Source organism: Tursiops truncatus, chromosome 19, assembly GCF_011762595.2.
Source record: "Tursiops truncatus isolate mTurTru1 chromosome 19, mTurTru1.mat.Y, whole genome shotgun sequence".
Taxonomy (NCBI): Eukaryota; Metazoa; Chordata; class Mammalia; order Artiodactyla; family Delphinidae; genus Tursiops; species Tursiops truncatus.
Genome location: NC_047052.1, coordinates 33,970,332 through 33,989,201, shown reverse-complemented (window position 1 = coordinate 33,989,201; position 18,870 = coordinate 33,970,332). Strand labels below are relative to the sequence as shown.

Here is an 18,870-nt window from a genome sequence, read left to right as displayed (position 1 = left end):
CCAGCGCCACAGAAAAGGGACACGTGGTGCGACACAGCACAGAAGCAGGGGATGCGGTCAGGAAGAAATGAGACGGGGCCAAGAGAAGCCGGCTTCAGTAAGGAAGCAGCGCATGTCAAGCACACGGCTAGGATCCAGGAAACACTTGCTGTCGAGTGGAGAGGAAGGGAATGAGTACAAAGTGCGGCAACAAGCAGGGCTGATAAGCAAACGTATTAACAGCCGGTGCACCAGGGTCCCCACCAGCTCAACCATCCCTGGCTGTAGGCTGGTGGCCTTGATGGACCAGGAGGTCTCCCCTTGTGCTCTGGATCTAGGGAAGGGCCACGGCTCCAAGCCCAGGGGGAGGATCTGTGAGCAGGAAGTTCAGGGCAGAAACTCTTTGCCAGCAGGTCAGGAACTATTTCAGTATTTTAAGAAACAGTACAGGGGTACTGGTGCATACCACGTAAATCCCAACCAACCCTCCACCAAGTGCCCAGACACAAGTGTCCCGAGTTGGGTTAGAACAGGGTGAGGGACATGTTCCGACTACCTTTTTATTCATCCATTCATGTGCTTCGAGGAGCAATGCTCCTGCCATCCAGAGAGATAACCCCAAGCCTCCAAGCAGACAAGCAGAGGTTGCGCAAACTCTGCAAAGGCCATTCGAATCCGAGCAGGTCCAAACAGAAGGGTTCTACAGGGGGTGAAGGCCGCCAACAGGTCACCGGGAGAAAAAGCTGAACTGCCCCAGGAGTGAGGGACAGAACAAGAGATCTGAAACCAGATTCTGATCCTGATGCTGCAGATAGAAGCCCAAAAATGTTTTACAGTGAGATGCTAAATCTTTCTTTTTTTTTTTTTTTGGTAAAACAGATCTTGAGGGCACATGCTGAGACAGCCGAAGCTCTTCATGCAGGCAATGCTGAGGGGGGTGGTGTGTCTGTGTGTCTGTTTGTATGTGTGTCTGTGTGGGTAGTTTTTAGGAGGCTACCCCTTACTAGAAATCCTTCATGAAACGTCGCCCAGTGAAGTGCTTTTGCAGCACCCGTACACTTGAAAGGTGCCTCTTGTGGCTCACTGCAGCCCTGTGTGTGGAGAACAGCCCACAGAATTCCAAGCACGTGGACACAGGAAGATAACTGGGCGCAGTGTGGACAGAGGCCCTCACCCTCCGCATGTTCTAAGGACTCAATGTTACCAGTAGAAACAATGATTTCTCCTAAAGCTACAGGCCCTTTCCAGTGCTTGTTAACGTTTGATGGGACTCCAACCCTCATCAAGATCCTGGGGACAGGGCTTCCCTGGTGGCGCAGTGGTTGAGAGTCCGCCTGCCGATGCAGGGGACACGGGTTCGTGCCCCGGTCTGGGAAGATCCCACATGCCGCGGAGCGGCTGGGCCCGTGAGCCATGGCCGCTGAGCCTGCACGTCCGGAGCCTGTGCTCCGCAACGGGAGAGGCCACACAGTGAGAGGACCGCGTACTGAAAAAAAAAAAAAGATCCTGGGGACAGATCATGAAAACTGAAGTGGCTGCTGGAAGCCAGGTTTGTGCTACAGAGTCTCTTGCATTTCTACCAGCCCCTAAAACTTTAAAAGGAGCAGCCCATGGAATCCTCTTCCCAGAGTGAAAGGGTTGGGCAGCAGGGTTGTTTTAGTCCCTGAAATGAATAATAATTCTGCTTCTTAATAGGTCCGTAATTAATTCACACATTCGACTGTTCGGTCCAGAAATATGTTTGTGTTGACAATTTTGCATTCGGTGCTTTGAAAACAATCTGTCATGGTTTTATTTGCCTCACCGCCCCAGAAACATCACCACTTTCCAGTATCCACCCAAGTGCTACAATTCCACTACAGTTGCCTGAGACTCTGCTGGTGCCAACTAGGGAGGGGGCTCAGAATGCCCAGGTGGGAAAAGTGAGGTTTGTGCAAGAGCTATCCTCCTTTGAAGGGACAAGACAACCCGATGACCAGTCGAATCCTGGTTTGCTCCCTCCCGATTCCCATGACAGCTTCCAGCACTCGGCTGCATGGACTTGAGATCATTCTACCACCCCACATCTCCAGCACTGCATCACTGCATCGCTCCCTAACCCTCAAGCACCAATACTGGCCCACATTTGCCAACTTTTGGTTCATACCATCAGTGCACCTAGGTGATATGTCAGGTAGGACCCCACCCCGGCTTTCTTCATCACCTCCTAAGGAGATAAAATCAGGGTGACAAGGATCATTGGGGGAAAAAACAAAAGGCAAAGCCGGACGGATGCAGAAACAAGGTGTCATTAGTATCAACCTTTACACTGGGTGCTGCTGGGCTCGATTTATGACTGCCACCAACCGGTGAGTCAAGGGTCTCACACAGCCCACTGTTCTCTCCCCTTGCAAAAGAAGAGGAGGCGGGGGAAGGAGGAGGGTCCTCAAAATGGTCCTGGCCCAGGTCTGAGCTACAAACCTCCAGTCTAAGCTCCAATTTCCCCACAAGCCCTGGGACCCAGCAACCTTGCAAAAACGTCGCTGTGGAATAAAGCAATGTTTTCCAAATGTTCCCGAGACGCTTAGTTGCCTATTCAGTTTCCAGATTTCTCCCCTGGACATAATTTTCTCTATTCCTCCAGCTAAGTACAAATAAAAACCCTGGACATTATGAAAGAAACATAAGAATATTCTGAACGGTGGAGAAAAGAAGGCAGAATAGCCAGGGACACTGGGACCCAACAAACAACATGGTAGTGAGTACCCTGGGTTTTCCTTTTGCTTCATATATCTCAGATTGGAGCTCAAGCAGTTGGCAACCAGGAAACGCCGACAGATAAGATTTTAAAAGCCCCTAGAAAAGCCTGGGCTCTCTAGCCAAAGGACCAGAAAAGGTATACAGCCTGGCAAGACAGAAAACTTGTAGACAATAACAGCTTGCTCCAACCAAACCCATAGAAAATGTGTTACCTCCCCACTACCCATTCAAGCAAAGGCTGAGCAGGGCACCTAGATTTCCATGCTCTTAAGGCTGTAACAAGGCATCCAATACCCCATATCCATAGAGTGTCAAAAAAGCCTAGTAGGGAGCCAGACTTTCATACTTGCTGGGCAGTAACATGGCCCCTCCTCATGGTGTCACTAGAGACCATCTGGAGAGCCTGAACTTCCACCCCAACCCAGCAGTAGCAAGGTGCACCTACCCATTCTCCTGGTGTCAGGGAAAGTCAGGTGGGGGACAGGAATGAGGCACTCCTCCCACTATTCAAAGAGGTATCAGTGGAGACCTAGTAGGGAGACTAACCTGGAATTCTTCCCACCTCAATCAAAAATCATTTGTCCCACCAAGAACCAGGAAGATCTCAAATTGAATGGAAAAAGACAATCCATACATACGAAAACTGAGATGACTGAGAAGTTACAGTTCTCTCTCAAGGAATTTGAAGGAGCCATCATAGACTACTCCCAACGATTATGAACATGTGTGAAACAAATGGAAAAAGAGAAAGTCTCAGCAAAGAAACAGAAGATAAAAAGAAGCACTAAATGGAAATTTTAGAAATTAAAAAAACAAAGTTTTAAAAAATCAATGATGGGCTCAACATCAGAAGGGAGGAGGGAAACAGAGGTAAGAATTGGCAAACTGGAAGACATAACAAAAGAAAGCAAATAGATTTATTTTAATGAAAAGAGCCTCAGAGATTGATGAGACTTTAACATTCATGTGGTCAGAGTCCTAGAAGGAGAGGAGAAAGGGGGTGAACTTAAAAAGTACTCAAAAGAAAAAAAAGACAAAGGAAAAAATTTGAGAGCAGAGAAAGAAAAATGACACCTTACCACAGTGGAAAAATAATTCAAATGACAGCAGATTTCTCATCAAAACCCATGGAAGCCAGAAGAAAGTGGTACAATATTTTTCAAGTGCTGAAAGGAAAGAACTGGCAACACAAAATCTATATCCAGCAAAACTACCAATCAGGGATGAAGGGGAAATCAAGACATCCTCAGATGAAGAAAACTAAGAGAATTTGTCACCAGAATGCCTACTGTAAAAAAAAAAAAAAAAAAAAAGAAAGAAAAGAAACAAAAAGAAAAATAAAAAGAAAGCTAAAGGAACTCCTCTAAATAGAAAAGGAAATGATACAAGAATTCTTGTAAGTAGGAAGAAAACACAGTAAACAAAATTATGGTAAATACAATAATTTCTCTACCTCTTTTGAGTTTTCTAAATTATGTTTGATGGTTGAAGCAAAAATTTACCACTATCTGATATGGTTCTAAATATTTGTAGGAGAAATGTTCTAAACAATTAGATTATAAATACGGTTTATAATCTGGTTGTCTTTACCAGTTCACTTGAACTGGTAAAATGATGACACCAGAAGACTTTGGTAAGCTATGTTTATATAATGTAATGCCTAAGTAATCATTTTAAAAGTTGTACAAAAAGAAACACAACAGGTTAACCAAAATGAAATTCTTGAAAATATTCAAGTAACCCACAGGAAGGCAGGAAGTAGAAAACAGAAATGAAAAGCAGAGAAAACTGACAGAAAACAAATATAAAATGGCAAACTTAAGCTCTAACATATAATTAATTACATTAAATATTAATGGTCAAAATATACAAATTGAAAAGACAGATACTGACAGAATGAGGACAGGGAGTAGCCCACCTATATTCTATCTACAAGGAACTCACTTAAAATATAACAATATAGGGCTTCCCTAGTGGCGCAGTGGTTGAGAGTCCGCCTGCCGATGCAGGGGACACGGGTTTGTGCCCCGATCCAGGAAGATCCCACATGCCGCAGAGCAGCTAGGCCCGTGAGCCATGGCCGCTGAGCCTGTGCATCCGGAGCCTGTGCTGCGCGGCGGGAGAGGCCACAGCGGTGAGAGGCCACGTACCGCAAAAAAAAAAAAAAAATCAATCAGTATAATCCACTATATTAACAGACTAAAGAAGAAAAATCACATGGTCATATAAATAGCTGCAGTTTTAAAAAAATTGACAAAATTCGGGCTTCCCTGGTGGCGCAGTGGTTGGGAGTCTCCCTGCTAATGCAGGGGACACGGGTTTGAGTCCTGGTCTGGGAAGATACCACATGCCGTGGAGCGGCTGGGCCCGTGAGCCACAACTACTGAGCCTGCGCGTCTGGAGCCTGTGCTCCGCAACAAGAGAGGCCGCGACAGTGAGAGGCCCACACACTGCGATGAAGAGTGGCCCCCGCTTGCCATAACTAGAGAAAGTCCTCGCACAGAAACGAAGACCCAACACAGCAAAATAAATTAATTAATTAATAAACTCCTACCCCCAACATCTTCTAAAAAAAAAAAATTGACAAAATTCAACACCCACTCATGATAAAAACTCTTAGGAAAACAGAAATAGAGAAGTTCCTTAACCTGGTAAAGAGTATCTATAAAAAACCTACGGGCTTCCCTGGTGGCGCAGTGGTTGAGAGTCCGCCTGCCGATGCAGGGGACACGGGTTCGTGCCCCGGTCCGGGAAGATCCCACATGCCGCGGAGCAGCTGGGCCCATGAGCCATGGCCGCTGAGCCTGCGCGTCCGGAGCCTGTGCTCCGCAAAGGGAGAGGCCACAACAGTGAGAGGCCCACGTACCGCAAAAAAAAAACCCTACACCTGTTTTTTTTCATAAACAAGTCAAGGATGTCCACTCTCACCACTCTTATTCAACATAATGCTGGAAGTTCTAACCAGAGCAAAAAGCAAGAAGAAGGAAACAAAAGGCACACAGATAGGAAAAGAATAAACAAAACTGTTCCTGTTCACAGATGACATGATTGTCTGTGTAGAAGATCCCATGGAATCTACCAAAAAATCTCCTACAATTGAGTTGAGCAAAGTCAAGGGGTACAAAATCAACATTCAGAAACCAACTGTAGGGCTTCCCTGGTGGTGCAGTGGTTGAGAGTCCGCCTGCCGATGCAGGGGACACGGGTTCGTGCCCCGGTCTGGGAAGATCCCACACACCGCAGAGCGGCTAGGCCCGTGAGCCATGGCCGCTGAGCCTGCGCGTCAGGAGCCTGTGCTCCGCAACGGGAGAGGCCACAACAGTGAGAGGCCCGCGTACCGCAAAAAATAAAAACAAAAATAATAAAACAATTTTGAAAAAGAACAATAAAAAAGGAGGATTCAGTCCGATTTCAAGACTTAAACAGCTATAGCAATTAAGACTGTGTCATATTGACAGAGGAATAGACACATAGATCAATACAACCCAGAAACAGATCCTCACAAACATGCCCAACTGATAATTAACAGTTCAATGGAAGAACTATAGTCTTTACAAAAAATGGTCCAGGAGCAACTGGACATGGGGGTGGGTGGTACTCAACCCAAATTTATATAAAAATTAACTCAAAATGGATCATGGACTTAAACGTAAAATTATAAAAGTTATTTGAAAAAAATAGGAAAAAATCTTTGGGATTTAGGATTAGGCATAGAGTTCTTAAACTGGAAACCAAAGACTTGGAGCCATAAAGGAAAAATTGATAATTTGGACTTCATCAAACTTTAAAACTTTTACTCTACAAAAGACCCACTTAAGAAGATGAAAAGACAAGCTACAGACCAAGAGGAAACGTCTGCAAACCACATATCTGACAAAGGACTAGTATCTAGAATATACAAGAACTCCAAACGTCAACCACAAAAAAGTAAACAATCCAATTAGAAAATAGGCAAAAGATATAAAAATGCTTTTCATCAAAAAGGATAAACAGGGCTTCCCTGGTGGCGCAGTGGTTGAGAGTCCGCCTGCCGATGCACGGCACACGGGTTCGTGCCCCGGTCCGGGAGGATCCCACATGCCGCGGAGCAGCTGGGCCCGTGAGCCATGGCCGCTGAGCCTGTGCGTCCAGAGCCTGTGCTCCACAACGGGAGAGGCAACAGCAGTGAGAGGCCCGCAAAAAAAAAAAAAAAAAAAAAAAAAGGATAAACAGATGGCAAATAAGCCCATGAAAAAATGTTTAACATCATGAGCCATTAGGGAAATACACATTAAAACCACAATAAGATATCACCACCTACCTATCAGATCGGTTAAAATTAGAAATAGTGACGAACCGAACGCTGGTGAGGATGTGGAGAAACTTGCTGGTGGCAATGTAAAATGGCACAGCTACTCTCGAAAAGTTTGGCAGTTCTTAAAAAGTCATACATTCAAGTGCTATAGGCCCAGCAACTGTACTCCTGGAATTTATCCCAAAGATCATGTAGACTTACATATGATTCCATTTATATAACATTCTTGAAATGACAGAAATATGGAAATGGAGAACAGATTAGTGATTTCCAGAGGTTAAGGAAGGAGCGGGGGCAGGATGCAAGTGGCTATGGCTTTAAAAGGAAAGCATGAAGGATTCTTGTGTGATGGGAATGTTCTGTAGCTGGAAGTGTATGGGTGTCAGTATCTTAGTTGTGATACTGTACTTCTCATTTTACAAATTGTTACGGTTAGAGGAAACTGAATCTCCAGTTATCTCAAAATTAAAAGTTTAATTTTTTACAGTTAATAATTTTATAAGGATGAAAAGAGGACCATAAAAAGCTTTAAAAGAAGGTGGGGTGGGAGCACCACTGTGCTTCCCCAAGCTCTCTGGCTTGAGGCATAGGAACTGTGAGGGAAAGGACATGGGGTTGCCAGATTAAATACAGGATAGCTGGTTAAATCTGAACTTCAGATAAGCAACGCATAACTTTTTAGCCTAAGTATGTCCCAAACAATATTGGAGACACACTTAGACTAAAAAATTATTTGTTGTTCATTTGGAATTCAAATTTAACCAGCCGGCCTGTATTTTTATTTGCTAAATCTGGAAACCCTAGGAGGGAAATACAGGACACAGGCATCTGGAGGCAGCTGGGGGCTGTAGACTGAAAGGGGGAGGGTGGACCCAGGGAGGAGTAAGAAAGACTTAAGGAGAGAGGCCAGACAGCAGGCAAAGGGATGCCAGGGGACCACAAAGATGCCCCAGACTGGGCAGTGCCTTAAGAGAGGGGGAAGGCAGACACTAGCATGGGAGGTTCCCAAGCTGCTGGGTTTATGGAGCTCTGGTGAAAGGATCCTTTGTGGGTGGTCCACAAAGAATCCAGAAAAAGGGCAAAAGAGTGGATGCTTGAGTCTCCAGTGCTGATCCGGGCTGGAGGGAGCCTGACAGACCATCCGAGGTTGGGGAGGGGCCCCTTTAGGCACTAGAAGCAGCACTCGATTAACCCCAGGCTGTCCCCTGGGCACCCGGGGCTGCTCTCACCACGATGTGTCACCACCCTCTAGGATCTCCCCTTCCTGTGGGGGAAGGGCATGCACAGCAGCAGGCTCAGGTGTCCAGGTCGGTGGGCAGTCATGCATCTGATCAAAACTAAAACTAGTCCGGTCCCTCGCTCTCAGCCAAAGTCACCTCCTAGCCAGGCCATTGCCGGTCATAGGTTTTTACGCTGCTCCTGGACACACGTGGTTGCCCCTTCTCTTCTTCACAGAACATATCACTTTCTGAAAGAGTCGGGATTTTTAATTTGTTTTCTTGTTTAACAGTTGATCCCCACTAGCTCCAGGATTGCAGGCACTTGGTCTGTCTTACTGCAACATCTACGCCTAGTACCTGGCACAGAGTAGGTGTTCAGGAAAGAAAAAAAAGTGCTGAATGAATGAAGGAGTAAATGAATAAACCCGTCTGATGAAAGCTACCCCTTCTGGAGCTATCCTGCAGGCACAGCTCCTTGGAACTTGGTAAAGGCAGAGGGCCAGTCTTCATCCTCCAGGAAGCCCTCAGCAGCAACCTCTGAGCTGCCACGGACTGGCACCTGGGATTGTAGGCTCAGCGTGGTCACAGAGGGGCTCAGTCCATCCTCTCTAAACAAGGGCTCTAGCAGCAGCGTCATTATCTTTAATGAGTCCCTGCCACAGGGACTAAAAATAATAATATTAATATTAATAGCTACCACTTACTAAGAACTTACATGTGCTGGGCACTTGTCATATATTTTAAGTCATTAATTCTTCAAACAGCCCCCAAAAGGTAGGGGTGGTGACCCTCTACTGTTTGTGCATCCCCCTCCTTGTGAAAAATAGATACCCTTTCTCTTTTCAAGATCACCCTCCCCATTCCCACTGTGGGGGGACGAGGGGCAGATACTGGCCCACCTCAGCGTCCAGGGAGGGTGGGTAGTGCCAGCGCAACCAGTCAACCCACTCCAACTCCCTGGCTACAATGATTGCCTCCTGGGCAGCTTTAGGACGCTTCTGAGGCAGTAAGCCTTGGTCCTGAAACCTCTTCTGCTGATGAAGAAGCACATGCCCCTCTTTGCTGGGACCACTGAGTGGGGAGCTGCTGTCTGTCACTGGCACCAGGGGATCCCACCTGGGAATGAAGGCAAGAAAGAGAAAGCAGAGCTGAGAGGAGGTGGAAGAAAGATAGATTGGTGATGACTTTCTTAAAAACCCCTGGATCCAGCCATGCCTGAAGCCAGCTACCTAATGTATCCCCAGACTTTTCAGTTACATTAGCCAATAACTCTCTTTTGAATGTTGTAGTCAGTGTGAGTTGCATCCCTGACGTGTCACTGAACGAGACCTGCCTAAACTGCTATGTTAGTACAGCTATGTTAAGATGAGGGCATTTTATAGATGTGGAGCTGAAGCATACAAAAGACAAATAACTTAGTTAACCATGAGCTGGAAGTGCTCTTAACCACTCTGATTCACTGTAGAGTTCTACATTCTATGTGTGTGTGCACACGTGTGCACGTTTCTAATTAATATTCATATCTACAAAAGATTGAGCAAACTGTTGGTGCTGAATAAAGATCTTCTGGATAAACTAAAATCAGTAACTTCCTAATAAAGCGTCTTTGTTTAGAAAACACTCCCATCAGCAACCCTGGATTCTTACTGCAAGTCAGGATCACGACTCACAGTGTGTCTTTGGGGAATCACTTCCCTTCTCCCTGCCTCGGTTTCCCCAGGGAAATGGGCTGGAAACTGCACCCGGTGGGGCATCTGTGAGACCGGTCAGCCAGTGAGGGACACCCCGACTCCTTCAGGGCAGGGATCTGCAGTCAGAAGAGGAGGCCTCCCACTTCCTCCGCACTGAAGCCCAGGGACCCGTGACGAAGGGAGCCCTGGACAGGCATCCACAGCCCAGTGTGAGACTCTGGCACCTACTAGGAGCTCAGAACAGAGCAGGCCAAGCCCTGGGGTTGCAGGGCCCTTGTTTTCTGCCGTCACTCCAGTGAGGCTCAGCCAGAAGCAGATGCAAGGGAAACTGCTCACATGTCAGCTGCGCCCAAGCAGCCAAATGACCGTAAAGGGCATCCAACAAAGTCAACTCAACAACACAGGCCTCCAAGTCCACGGCACGGAGAGCACGTGAAGAAGGCCGTGCCTGCGGGCTGGCCCATCAAGATGGTGCCAAGGCCCCAGGCCCTGACCCTCCAGGACTGGCTCCATCGCTATCTCTTCTCCATCCTTCCTCTGCTCCCTGCTGGCTCTCTCCTCTTAGCCTAGAAACATACTCTGGTCTTTCCCTCTTCAAAATGCAAAAGCTTCCTCTGACCCTTGGACCCCTCGGCTCCTGTTTTCTGCCCTTCCTTCCCAGTCTGGAACCTGGAAATTCAAGTCTACACTGCTGGTCTCCCCACCTCTCCTCAACCTGTTCCTCCGTCTGATTTCATGGACGATGGTCATCCTCAGGACAGTCCAGCAGACCCCATTCAGCCTGCCTCCACGGGCCTCTCTGTGGCCCCTCACGCTGCTGCCCAGAAGCACTTTGCTGTCTGGGTATAGATGACCCCACGCTCCTCATGCCCCTCCCTTCTCCCAGCTGCCTCACCATCTGTGCTGAGGCCTTCAAACCTCTCCTCCAGCCAAGGCCTTCCTCCTGAGCTCCCCACCCATGCGGCCAACTGCTGGCCAGACACCAACATTCAGATAGGCCACAGGCAGCTCCTGCAAGGCCAAATTGCCAACAAACTCGAGCTAACTAAGTGTGATGGGCCTCCAGGTGTAGGCGTTAAGAGGATTCCAGGCTCTGAAATCACACTGCCTGAGTTCAAATCCCCCACCTGCAGCTTACTGACACTGGACACATCCCCTCAATTCCCCGTGTACAAAATGGGGAGAACAACAATGGCCCTCTCATAAGCTGTCGCAGGCTTAAATGTGATAACACGTGTAGATATTGGCAGCAGGGCCTGATACTCAGTAAGTCCTGTTAGACGGTAACGATCCCTACTGGAATCATCACCTTCTTTGCTAACCCCCAATTGCTCTTCTTCAGGCACGGTATCATCTTCTACCTGTCACTCAGAAGCTGGTCGCCTGGGACCTTGGAGTCATTCCTAACTTCTCTTACTTCCCATTTCCATTCAATTCCCAAATCCTGCTGGTTTTGCCTCTCAAGTGTTTCTCCAAGCCACACCCTCCTAACCAATATCCTCATCTTCTCTCACCTACTCTACTGCAGCCTCTTCTGTGACCCACCTAACTCCTGCCTCAAAATTTATTCTGTAGTGATACTGAATTGTCTACAATTTCCCCACAAACTACATGGGCCTCTTCTCTATGAACTGGATTATGCTATTTTCTCTGCCTGGAAGGCCCCTCCCACCTTACCTTCCACCTTCTAGGAGCCTGATTAGGTGTCACCTCCTCCTGAAAGCTTTCCTGGAATGCCCAGATTGGGCAACATGCCTGTCCTTTGAGCTTCTGTATCTTAGACTTAGTGACATGATATTAACTTACCCTTTCAGGTTACCCCCTTCCCAACTTGGCTAGCGGTTCCTCACTGAGGATCTCAATCACGTTTACTGAACTGAGGTTACTATTCAAAGAAACCCACCTATGGAGGGCCTTATAAAAAGGATGAAATCGATCAAAATGAGAAAATTTCCACTATTTTAAAATCCAGAAATGACGGATTCTTCATAGACCAAAGTACTTGATCAACAGCCTCCTTAAACCAACCAATGAGATTCAAAGTCAGGGAAAGTGAGTTCCCTCATCCATGGGGGCTGTTAAGGAGGGAAGTGACTGTGCCCTACCTGGGGGATAAAGAAGGAGGAAGAGAAGAAGGAGAGAGGGGAGGGGGAGAAGAAGAAGAAAGAATTAGATGATAGGCTCTCTGTACAAGCTTGTTATCCTGACAGAACAGTCCCAGAACTTGAAACGTGATCTCTGGGGGCAGAGGGAGACAGTTTTATCACATATTAAGGTTAGACAGATGTTTTGGGTGTGTGGTGTTACCTGAGTCAAAAGCACCACAAAAGAGCTGGCACAGCCCTGCGCAGCAAGATGTGTTCCCAACAGAAAGGCACAGGAACCTTTTTTTCCCTTTCCTTTTCCTTTTCCTTTTCACATGTTTTTCTCTTCAGTCATATTTGAGGGTTTTGGATTTCCCTGGTGTGAGGGTGAAACACTGATTTCCACACCAGACCTTCCTTCCTCTCCAAAAATACTGCAGGCCAGGTCTTCAGCAAGGGTCTTGGGTGTGGAAACAGCCTCAGAAAGAGGGGGTACCTGGTCTGAAAGGTGGGTTTCAACATGTCTCCTGGGATGTGCTTCTTAAAGACTTAGAAGGCAGAAAATCTCCCTCTCTCTCCAACACACACACACACACACACACACACACACACACACACACACACACACACACACACACCCTGAGCAGACCCTTCCCCTCTAGGTGGACCAGGGCCCATCCTGCCACAGTATCAGGAAGACAGACAAGAACCACCCGCCTAGCATGGGGGGCATTTTAAAGGCCTGAGCAGGAGGTGGGAGAGGTTGATCTTCCAAATGCCCCCCATTTCTTCACTGCCGACAGCAAAGCCCAGGCCTTAAGAGGCACCCAGGGAAAGAGGCTGACGTGACCAAGAAAATAACATCTTCAGAATGACTAATGCCCCACCGGGACGGGACCAGCTCTGGCCTGGCTGCCTGCCAGAGGGTCCACAGCCACTTTCCAAGGACACGGAGGGCAAACGTCCCTGACAAGTTCCCCCAAGGACTGTCCCTTCCCAGCTCTGCCCCTCCTCGGGGCTCCCCCCAGGGGCCTGTGAAGCCCTGAGTTAGGACACCAGGGCCCAGAGGCTGAGTCACTCCCTTGGGGCCAACCTGGGTCATAGCAAGTTCGTTATTTCAAGGACAAGTTCTCAGACCCCTCGTCCAGCCATCGGCCTGACAGAGACCGGGAGGGGAGAGGTCTGAGAGCGGATGAGGAGATGAGGAGAGAGCAGGCGGACTAGCTTCCCGGGGCTCTGAGGCCCCAAGTGCCCTGGGGGGGGGGGCTGTTCACGTCTTGTACAGAACACGCCCAACACACATGGGGAGACGCTCATCCTCCAGCCATCGGGGGGCCCTGTCTCTGGGCCAGGCCCCCCACAAGCCTTCCTCAGCTCTCCCTCAGCAGGCCCCGGGGAGCCCAAGGCGGGGGCCTCCCGCAGAGCCATTTTCCAGGGTGTCGGGGGGGCGGATCTCGGGGGAGAGGGGCGCAGGGGGAGGTGAGGAAGGGGCAGCTGGGTGGAGCCAGGTCGTCCCCGCAGGAGGTCACAGAACAGAACTGTGGACTGCTCCAAGTTTTTGATGTGCCTGCTCAGGGAGGGAGTGTCTAAAACCATTTCAAAAGCTGGGGGAAGCCCAGAGAAGGGGGGCCTCATTGTCTGTGGGGAGGGGGGATTTCAAAGGAGACCCCGCCACTGAAAGGTTTCAAAAGACCCTTGCCTTTCGATCAGCTCCAAATCACGCCCTCACCAGCGGCAGCCAGGAGAGGGGTGCTGGGAAAATGTTTCCAAGGAGACATGTCCCTGAGTCATCGTAACTCCCGGGGTCTGGAGGCTGCAAAGCCACGATGAGGCACCCCCCCACCCCGCTATAAAAAGGTCAGTTTAGCATCCCCCGGGGGTGGGCTCCCACAGTCCAGGTCCCTGGGGAGGCCTGCCTCAGACCCCCGGTGCCCCAAGTTCATGAGAACGCCACCAAGCTGAACGGCGTCACGTCTATGTGCCGAGTACCCTCGGTGCCACTAAGGGGGGCTTTCACCCCCGCCAGCTCCAGGCAGCCACTCTGGGCTCGGGCCATTTAGCAGGGGAAGCTGTCCACAGGGACACTGGACAGTGTCTACCGGGGCTGCAGCGCCAGCCCCCAGCCAGAGCTCGCGCACCTGCTTCTCTTCCATTCACACCTCCCACAGTCACTCCCGCCACCTTCCCCAAGCCACCAGGGCCAACAGGCACACAGCACAGGCCAAATATAAGTTCCATCACCTCCCTCCTCCCTTCCCTCCCTGCCTCATTCCCTCACCTCTGGACCAGACGGGGCAGGTCTCTGGGTTTTTTTGCTTCTTTTTTTTGCATAATGAGTTTATTTTTTAAAGGCATACAGACAATAAACAAAGCAAACATTCCATCAGATATTAACTTCTCCCAAGTATTATCTGTCCTAGAATCGTTCCATTAAGTTCCAGTCTCTAGACATCTTAAATTCAATAATCATCTTCATCAGATCCATTACTTTTCTTCTGTTGAATTTAACTATTGTTTTCTGTTCGTTGGCTTACTTTTTCAAGGATTTCTATTAAACCTTGTTCTGATACCTTCCCACTTAGTTGTCCATACCGTGCCCTCTCATCCCATTTTCTTCCCCCTCAACACTGCACCCAGATTAATCTCCCCAAAGCACCCAGCTACAACCAGGCCATACTCTGCTCCAAAACCTTCAATGGCTCCCTAGCGTGTAAGCCCAAGGTTGTACACTCAGGTGCCCGCAGGGGCCAGGCAGGGGCCACAAATGAGCAAAGCATCCCCCCAACTCACAACAGGGACTGGTGGGGCCTGTGGTTCCAGCTGCTGCCCAGCTCCCATCAACTGTGCTCTGTGGGAATATGGGCCATGGCTGCCACCTCTCCTGGTTCTCAAGGGAAACCAAATAAAATACCCACCAAGGGGCCCCCAGATTTGGACCCCAGCCTACAGGGTCAAGTCCAAACCTGAATCCCTTAACCCGGGCTTCAAGGCCCTCCATGGTCCAGCCCCAAGCCACCTCCCCACCCTCACTGCCCATGACATTACAACGTGCGATGCCTCCACCCTAGTCAAGTCGGGCTCGTCCACTCCCCAGCCACCTCCTCTGCCCCTGCCTCTGAGCTGTGCTCACCTACAGTCCTCCCACAGATGCTGCTTCCCACCTTCTCAGCCGAACCACAGCACATCCTTCAAGGACCTGCTTCTTCCTTACAATCAGCTCTCCGAGGGCCCTGTTCTCTAGCAACTGTCCTTCATTGCTAAGCTGCTCCCTTTGCCAGGGATGGCCCTAAACCACAGAGAAAACGCCTCCTTACCTTTCAATACCCAGGCCTTCCTGATGGACTTATTTGGATCCAGCAGTCCCTGTTCCGGAAGCATCCACCTCACTACACTGTGCTTACTGGATGCCCACCAGCCTCCCCCATGGACAGGAAGCCCCTGAGGGTAGGGCTGGGTCTCTCCCACCACAGGCCCTGGCAGGGGAGCCACACACAGTGGAGGGAGCCTGGTTTTTATTCAGACCCTGGCTCTGCTATTTCCTGGCTGGAAGAACTTGGGTAAGTCATTAAACCTCCTCTGTGAGGTGGAGAACTAGAAGCTACGTAAGTACCCGGCCTGTGGTGGGGCTCAGTCCACGGCAGCTGTTAGCATCCTCACCCAGTGTGACCTCCCTCCACTGCACAGAGTGGTGCTGTGGTGTCCTCTGCGGGATGCTGTGAGGTCTCTGAGGGCAGGGGCCATGTCCCCTTCACCCTCTATCACCCACAGGGACCACCCCAGGTCTCTACATGCAGCACATGCTCAACGTTCTTTGATTGATGGAGGTGATGAGGTCAGGGAAGGAAGGGCAGGTGAGGGGGGCAGGGCAGAGAGAGGGGAGATACAGCCCTGCCAGCAGAGGTGCAGCTCCAGCAGGTCCCTGGTCCACGCCTCATGGCCATGAGCCAAGGGCCTGCATGTGAGACCTCGTGCAGCTGCACAAACGTCTTGCCTGGACGCTCAGGCTCTGAGACCAACAGCTCCTTGCTGCCTGCTCTCCAGGTCCCCACACCCCGCGCATCCTGAGAACAGGCCAGCTCACGGCACTGCCGAGCGAGCCTGGTGAGGGGCCCTTTCCAGCCACCAGCCGGGACTTCTTGCAGGACCCCGCCCTCTGCTCACACAGAGACCCAAGTGCCAATCAAACCCTCCTTTCGCATCTTCCACCATTCTAGTTAAGAGCGAGCCCTCGCCTTCCACCTGTGGACACCCAGCTTCCAGGTGCTGCGCAAAAGGAAAGGTGGAAGGGAGAAAGGAGGCGGGGAGAAACACCTTTGACTCACCGTGGTCCAATTAGTCAGCCTCTCGTACTTACAAACAAGAGCGCACATTAACACCTGCTGCAAAAGCAAACGTTTTTAGATATCTTCGTCTTCACCTCCCTGACACTGCCGTGAAAGCGCGCTCAGCAGCCAGTGACGGACAGAGTAGTTTCCTTCTTCTACTTCAGCAGGGGCCTCTCACACAGAAGGAACTAAAAAGTCACCAGCCTTCCTGTCGGGCTGAATTCCCAGGGTCCCCTGCCCCTCCCGTGCTTCTCATGTCCCCTCGTCATTGAGGGAGCCCCACCAGGCACCCAGTTGTGCTCAGCGCCTTCAGGGGACCTGCCCCGAGTCACTGGGACGCTAGGTACCCAAACTCACTGAGCAGCAGCTGGCGGGGACCAGGGGACCGCAGCCACCCTGAGCACAGCTCCACTGAAGAACGGCCTTATTAGGTACAGTGTGGATGACGGCACAGATGCGGAACAACTCTCACAGGCTGAGGTGGGAGGGAGACTTCATACAACCGACCACTTTGGAAGTGTATTCATCTGTATCTACTGAAGGGGAGCCTACTCATATCCTATGACCCACCAATTTCAGTTGGAGAGATATTCCCATTAAAACCGCATGTGAGTGTCCACCAACGACCCATACAAGAATGGTCACAGCAGCACAGTATTTGAAACAATTCCACAAAGGAAACTACCAGATGCCCATCGGTATGTGTATCAAGAACAGATAAATGGTGATGTGTTCACACAATGGAATATCATACACCCGTGAGAAGGGGCAATGTCCAACCACAGGCGCTAATATGAACAAGCAAAAGGCACCAGACACAAGTGAGCAGAGACGGTGCGATCTCATTTACATAAAACGCAAAACAACCACAAGTAACCTATGGTGTTAGCATCACGATGCTGAGGCCCTTCTGTTGGTGGGGGAAGGGGCTGGAGGGGGCCGAGGGGGGGTTCTGGGATGCAGGAATGGTCTGCTTCTTCACCTGGGTGTTGGTTACCCAAGTGTGCTCAGTTCGTGAGGATCCACTGAGGTGGACCTTTTTTTAATGTACACAATCAAGGGTTTTGTAAAGCAGCAGTCTGTTGGCATGGCTGTTGTTAAGACTTTAATGAGAACGTATGAGAGGCAGAAAAATGGAGAGAAAGTCAGGGTCGGGATGCTCAACCCAGGCCTGATCTTTCATCACTCAGACTGCGGGAGTCTTGGAGAAGGTGATCACGCTTCCGCCAAAGACCCAGGGCACCAAGATTCCAGAAGTTCTCAAGGCCCTCACTGCCAAACCCACCCCCTGGGCTAGCCCCATGCCACCAGAAATCCGCTGTGCCCTCTCTTACAGCAAGGGCCTCCCTAGCCGCCAGGGAGACCACAGCCACCCACAGAAGGCAAGTAAGACCTCAAGGCTTCCCTCCATCCCTCGGGCCAAGTGGGAACACGATGGGACTTGGAAAGCTCCCTTCTTTAAAGGCTGAATTTCCCAAAGTCCAAGACCGCTTGAAGAGGAATGGGAAAAGCAGCGGAATAACTCTGTAAGCATTCTGTTTTGACAATGTGCCTGAGGAATTCCCCACGTTTCGTGGGGAAACGTGAGCAGTTAAATCCATTTGATGCCATGACATACGAAATTGAAGCGTAATTGCCCCTGAGTGCTTGACAACTGGAAAGCACTTCATTTCAGAAATGGAGGGAAATTTATGCTGGGAAATGGAAGAGACTGTCAAAAGTTGGACTGCAATGGGAGTGGAGCCGCGCGAAAAGAAGGTTCGGGTGGAGAAAGTGCTCCAGTTCTGACGTTTTTAGTCCCATTTGAAATGTCGCAGAAATAGCAGCAGTGACTCTATCCTTTGAGCTACAAGCCAATGAAATGAATGATTGGAACCAAACATTTCAACCCCGAGGAGCGGCCGCAGCACAGGTGGGAGGAGACGCGTGCTTACCAATCATGTGGTTGGCAACGTGGATTTGGATCTCTCTCTCGTTCTCGAAGGTCATCTGACACTTGATGCACTGGTACGTCTTCTTCTGTTTGGAAACCAAAAGGAAAGGAATTAGACAGCCAGGCTGCAGAACAGAGCAGAAAGCAAAAGTTCCTGGAGGCCATGGCTCAAGACTTCCCAGAATGGCTCTGATCCACTTCCAGTTCTCTCCAGGCCATTCTCTCCCCACCTGCCTCTGCATCCAGCTCAGATTCAGCCTGGGGACATGGGGACAGGCTCCACTGCAAGGGAGCTGCTCCTCTGCTCGACCCTGCCCCATCCCAAGGTGAGGGCACACAGCAGAACCACAGAAAGGAAGCTGAGGCAGGCTGTTCTGCTTGGGGTATGCTCAAATCCATCTACCCATCTTCCACCCATCTATGCCTGCTGCATCCACTCATCCATCCGTCTGTTCATCCATCTATCTACCCATCACTGTCTACCTACCCCCTGTCTACCCACCCATCCGTCTAAACACACACACACACCCATTCATTCATCTAGCCACCCATCCATCCACCCATCCATCCATCCATCCATCCACCCATCCATCCATCTCTCTTTG

At 49.8% G+C, this 18,870-nt stretch overlaps 1 protein-coding gene across 6 annotated transcripts in view; it reads right to left on the bottom strand.

Moving 5' to 3' along the window:
* Positions 1–18,870, bottom strand: part of ZNF423 (zinc finger protein 423) — a 329,875-nt gene that overhangs the window by 110,746 nt on the left and 200,259 nt on the right. For all 6 annotated transcript variants that reach the window (XM_033845086.2, XM_073795610.1, XM_073795611.1 and 3 more), the window contains one exon: positions 18,267–18,351. In XM_033845086.2, coding sequence (XP_033700977.2) covers positions 18,267–18,351 — 85 coding nt within the window. The remainder of the gene's footprint in view (positions 1–18,266; positions 18,352–18,870) is intronic.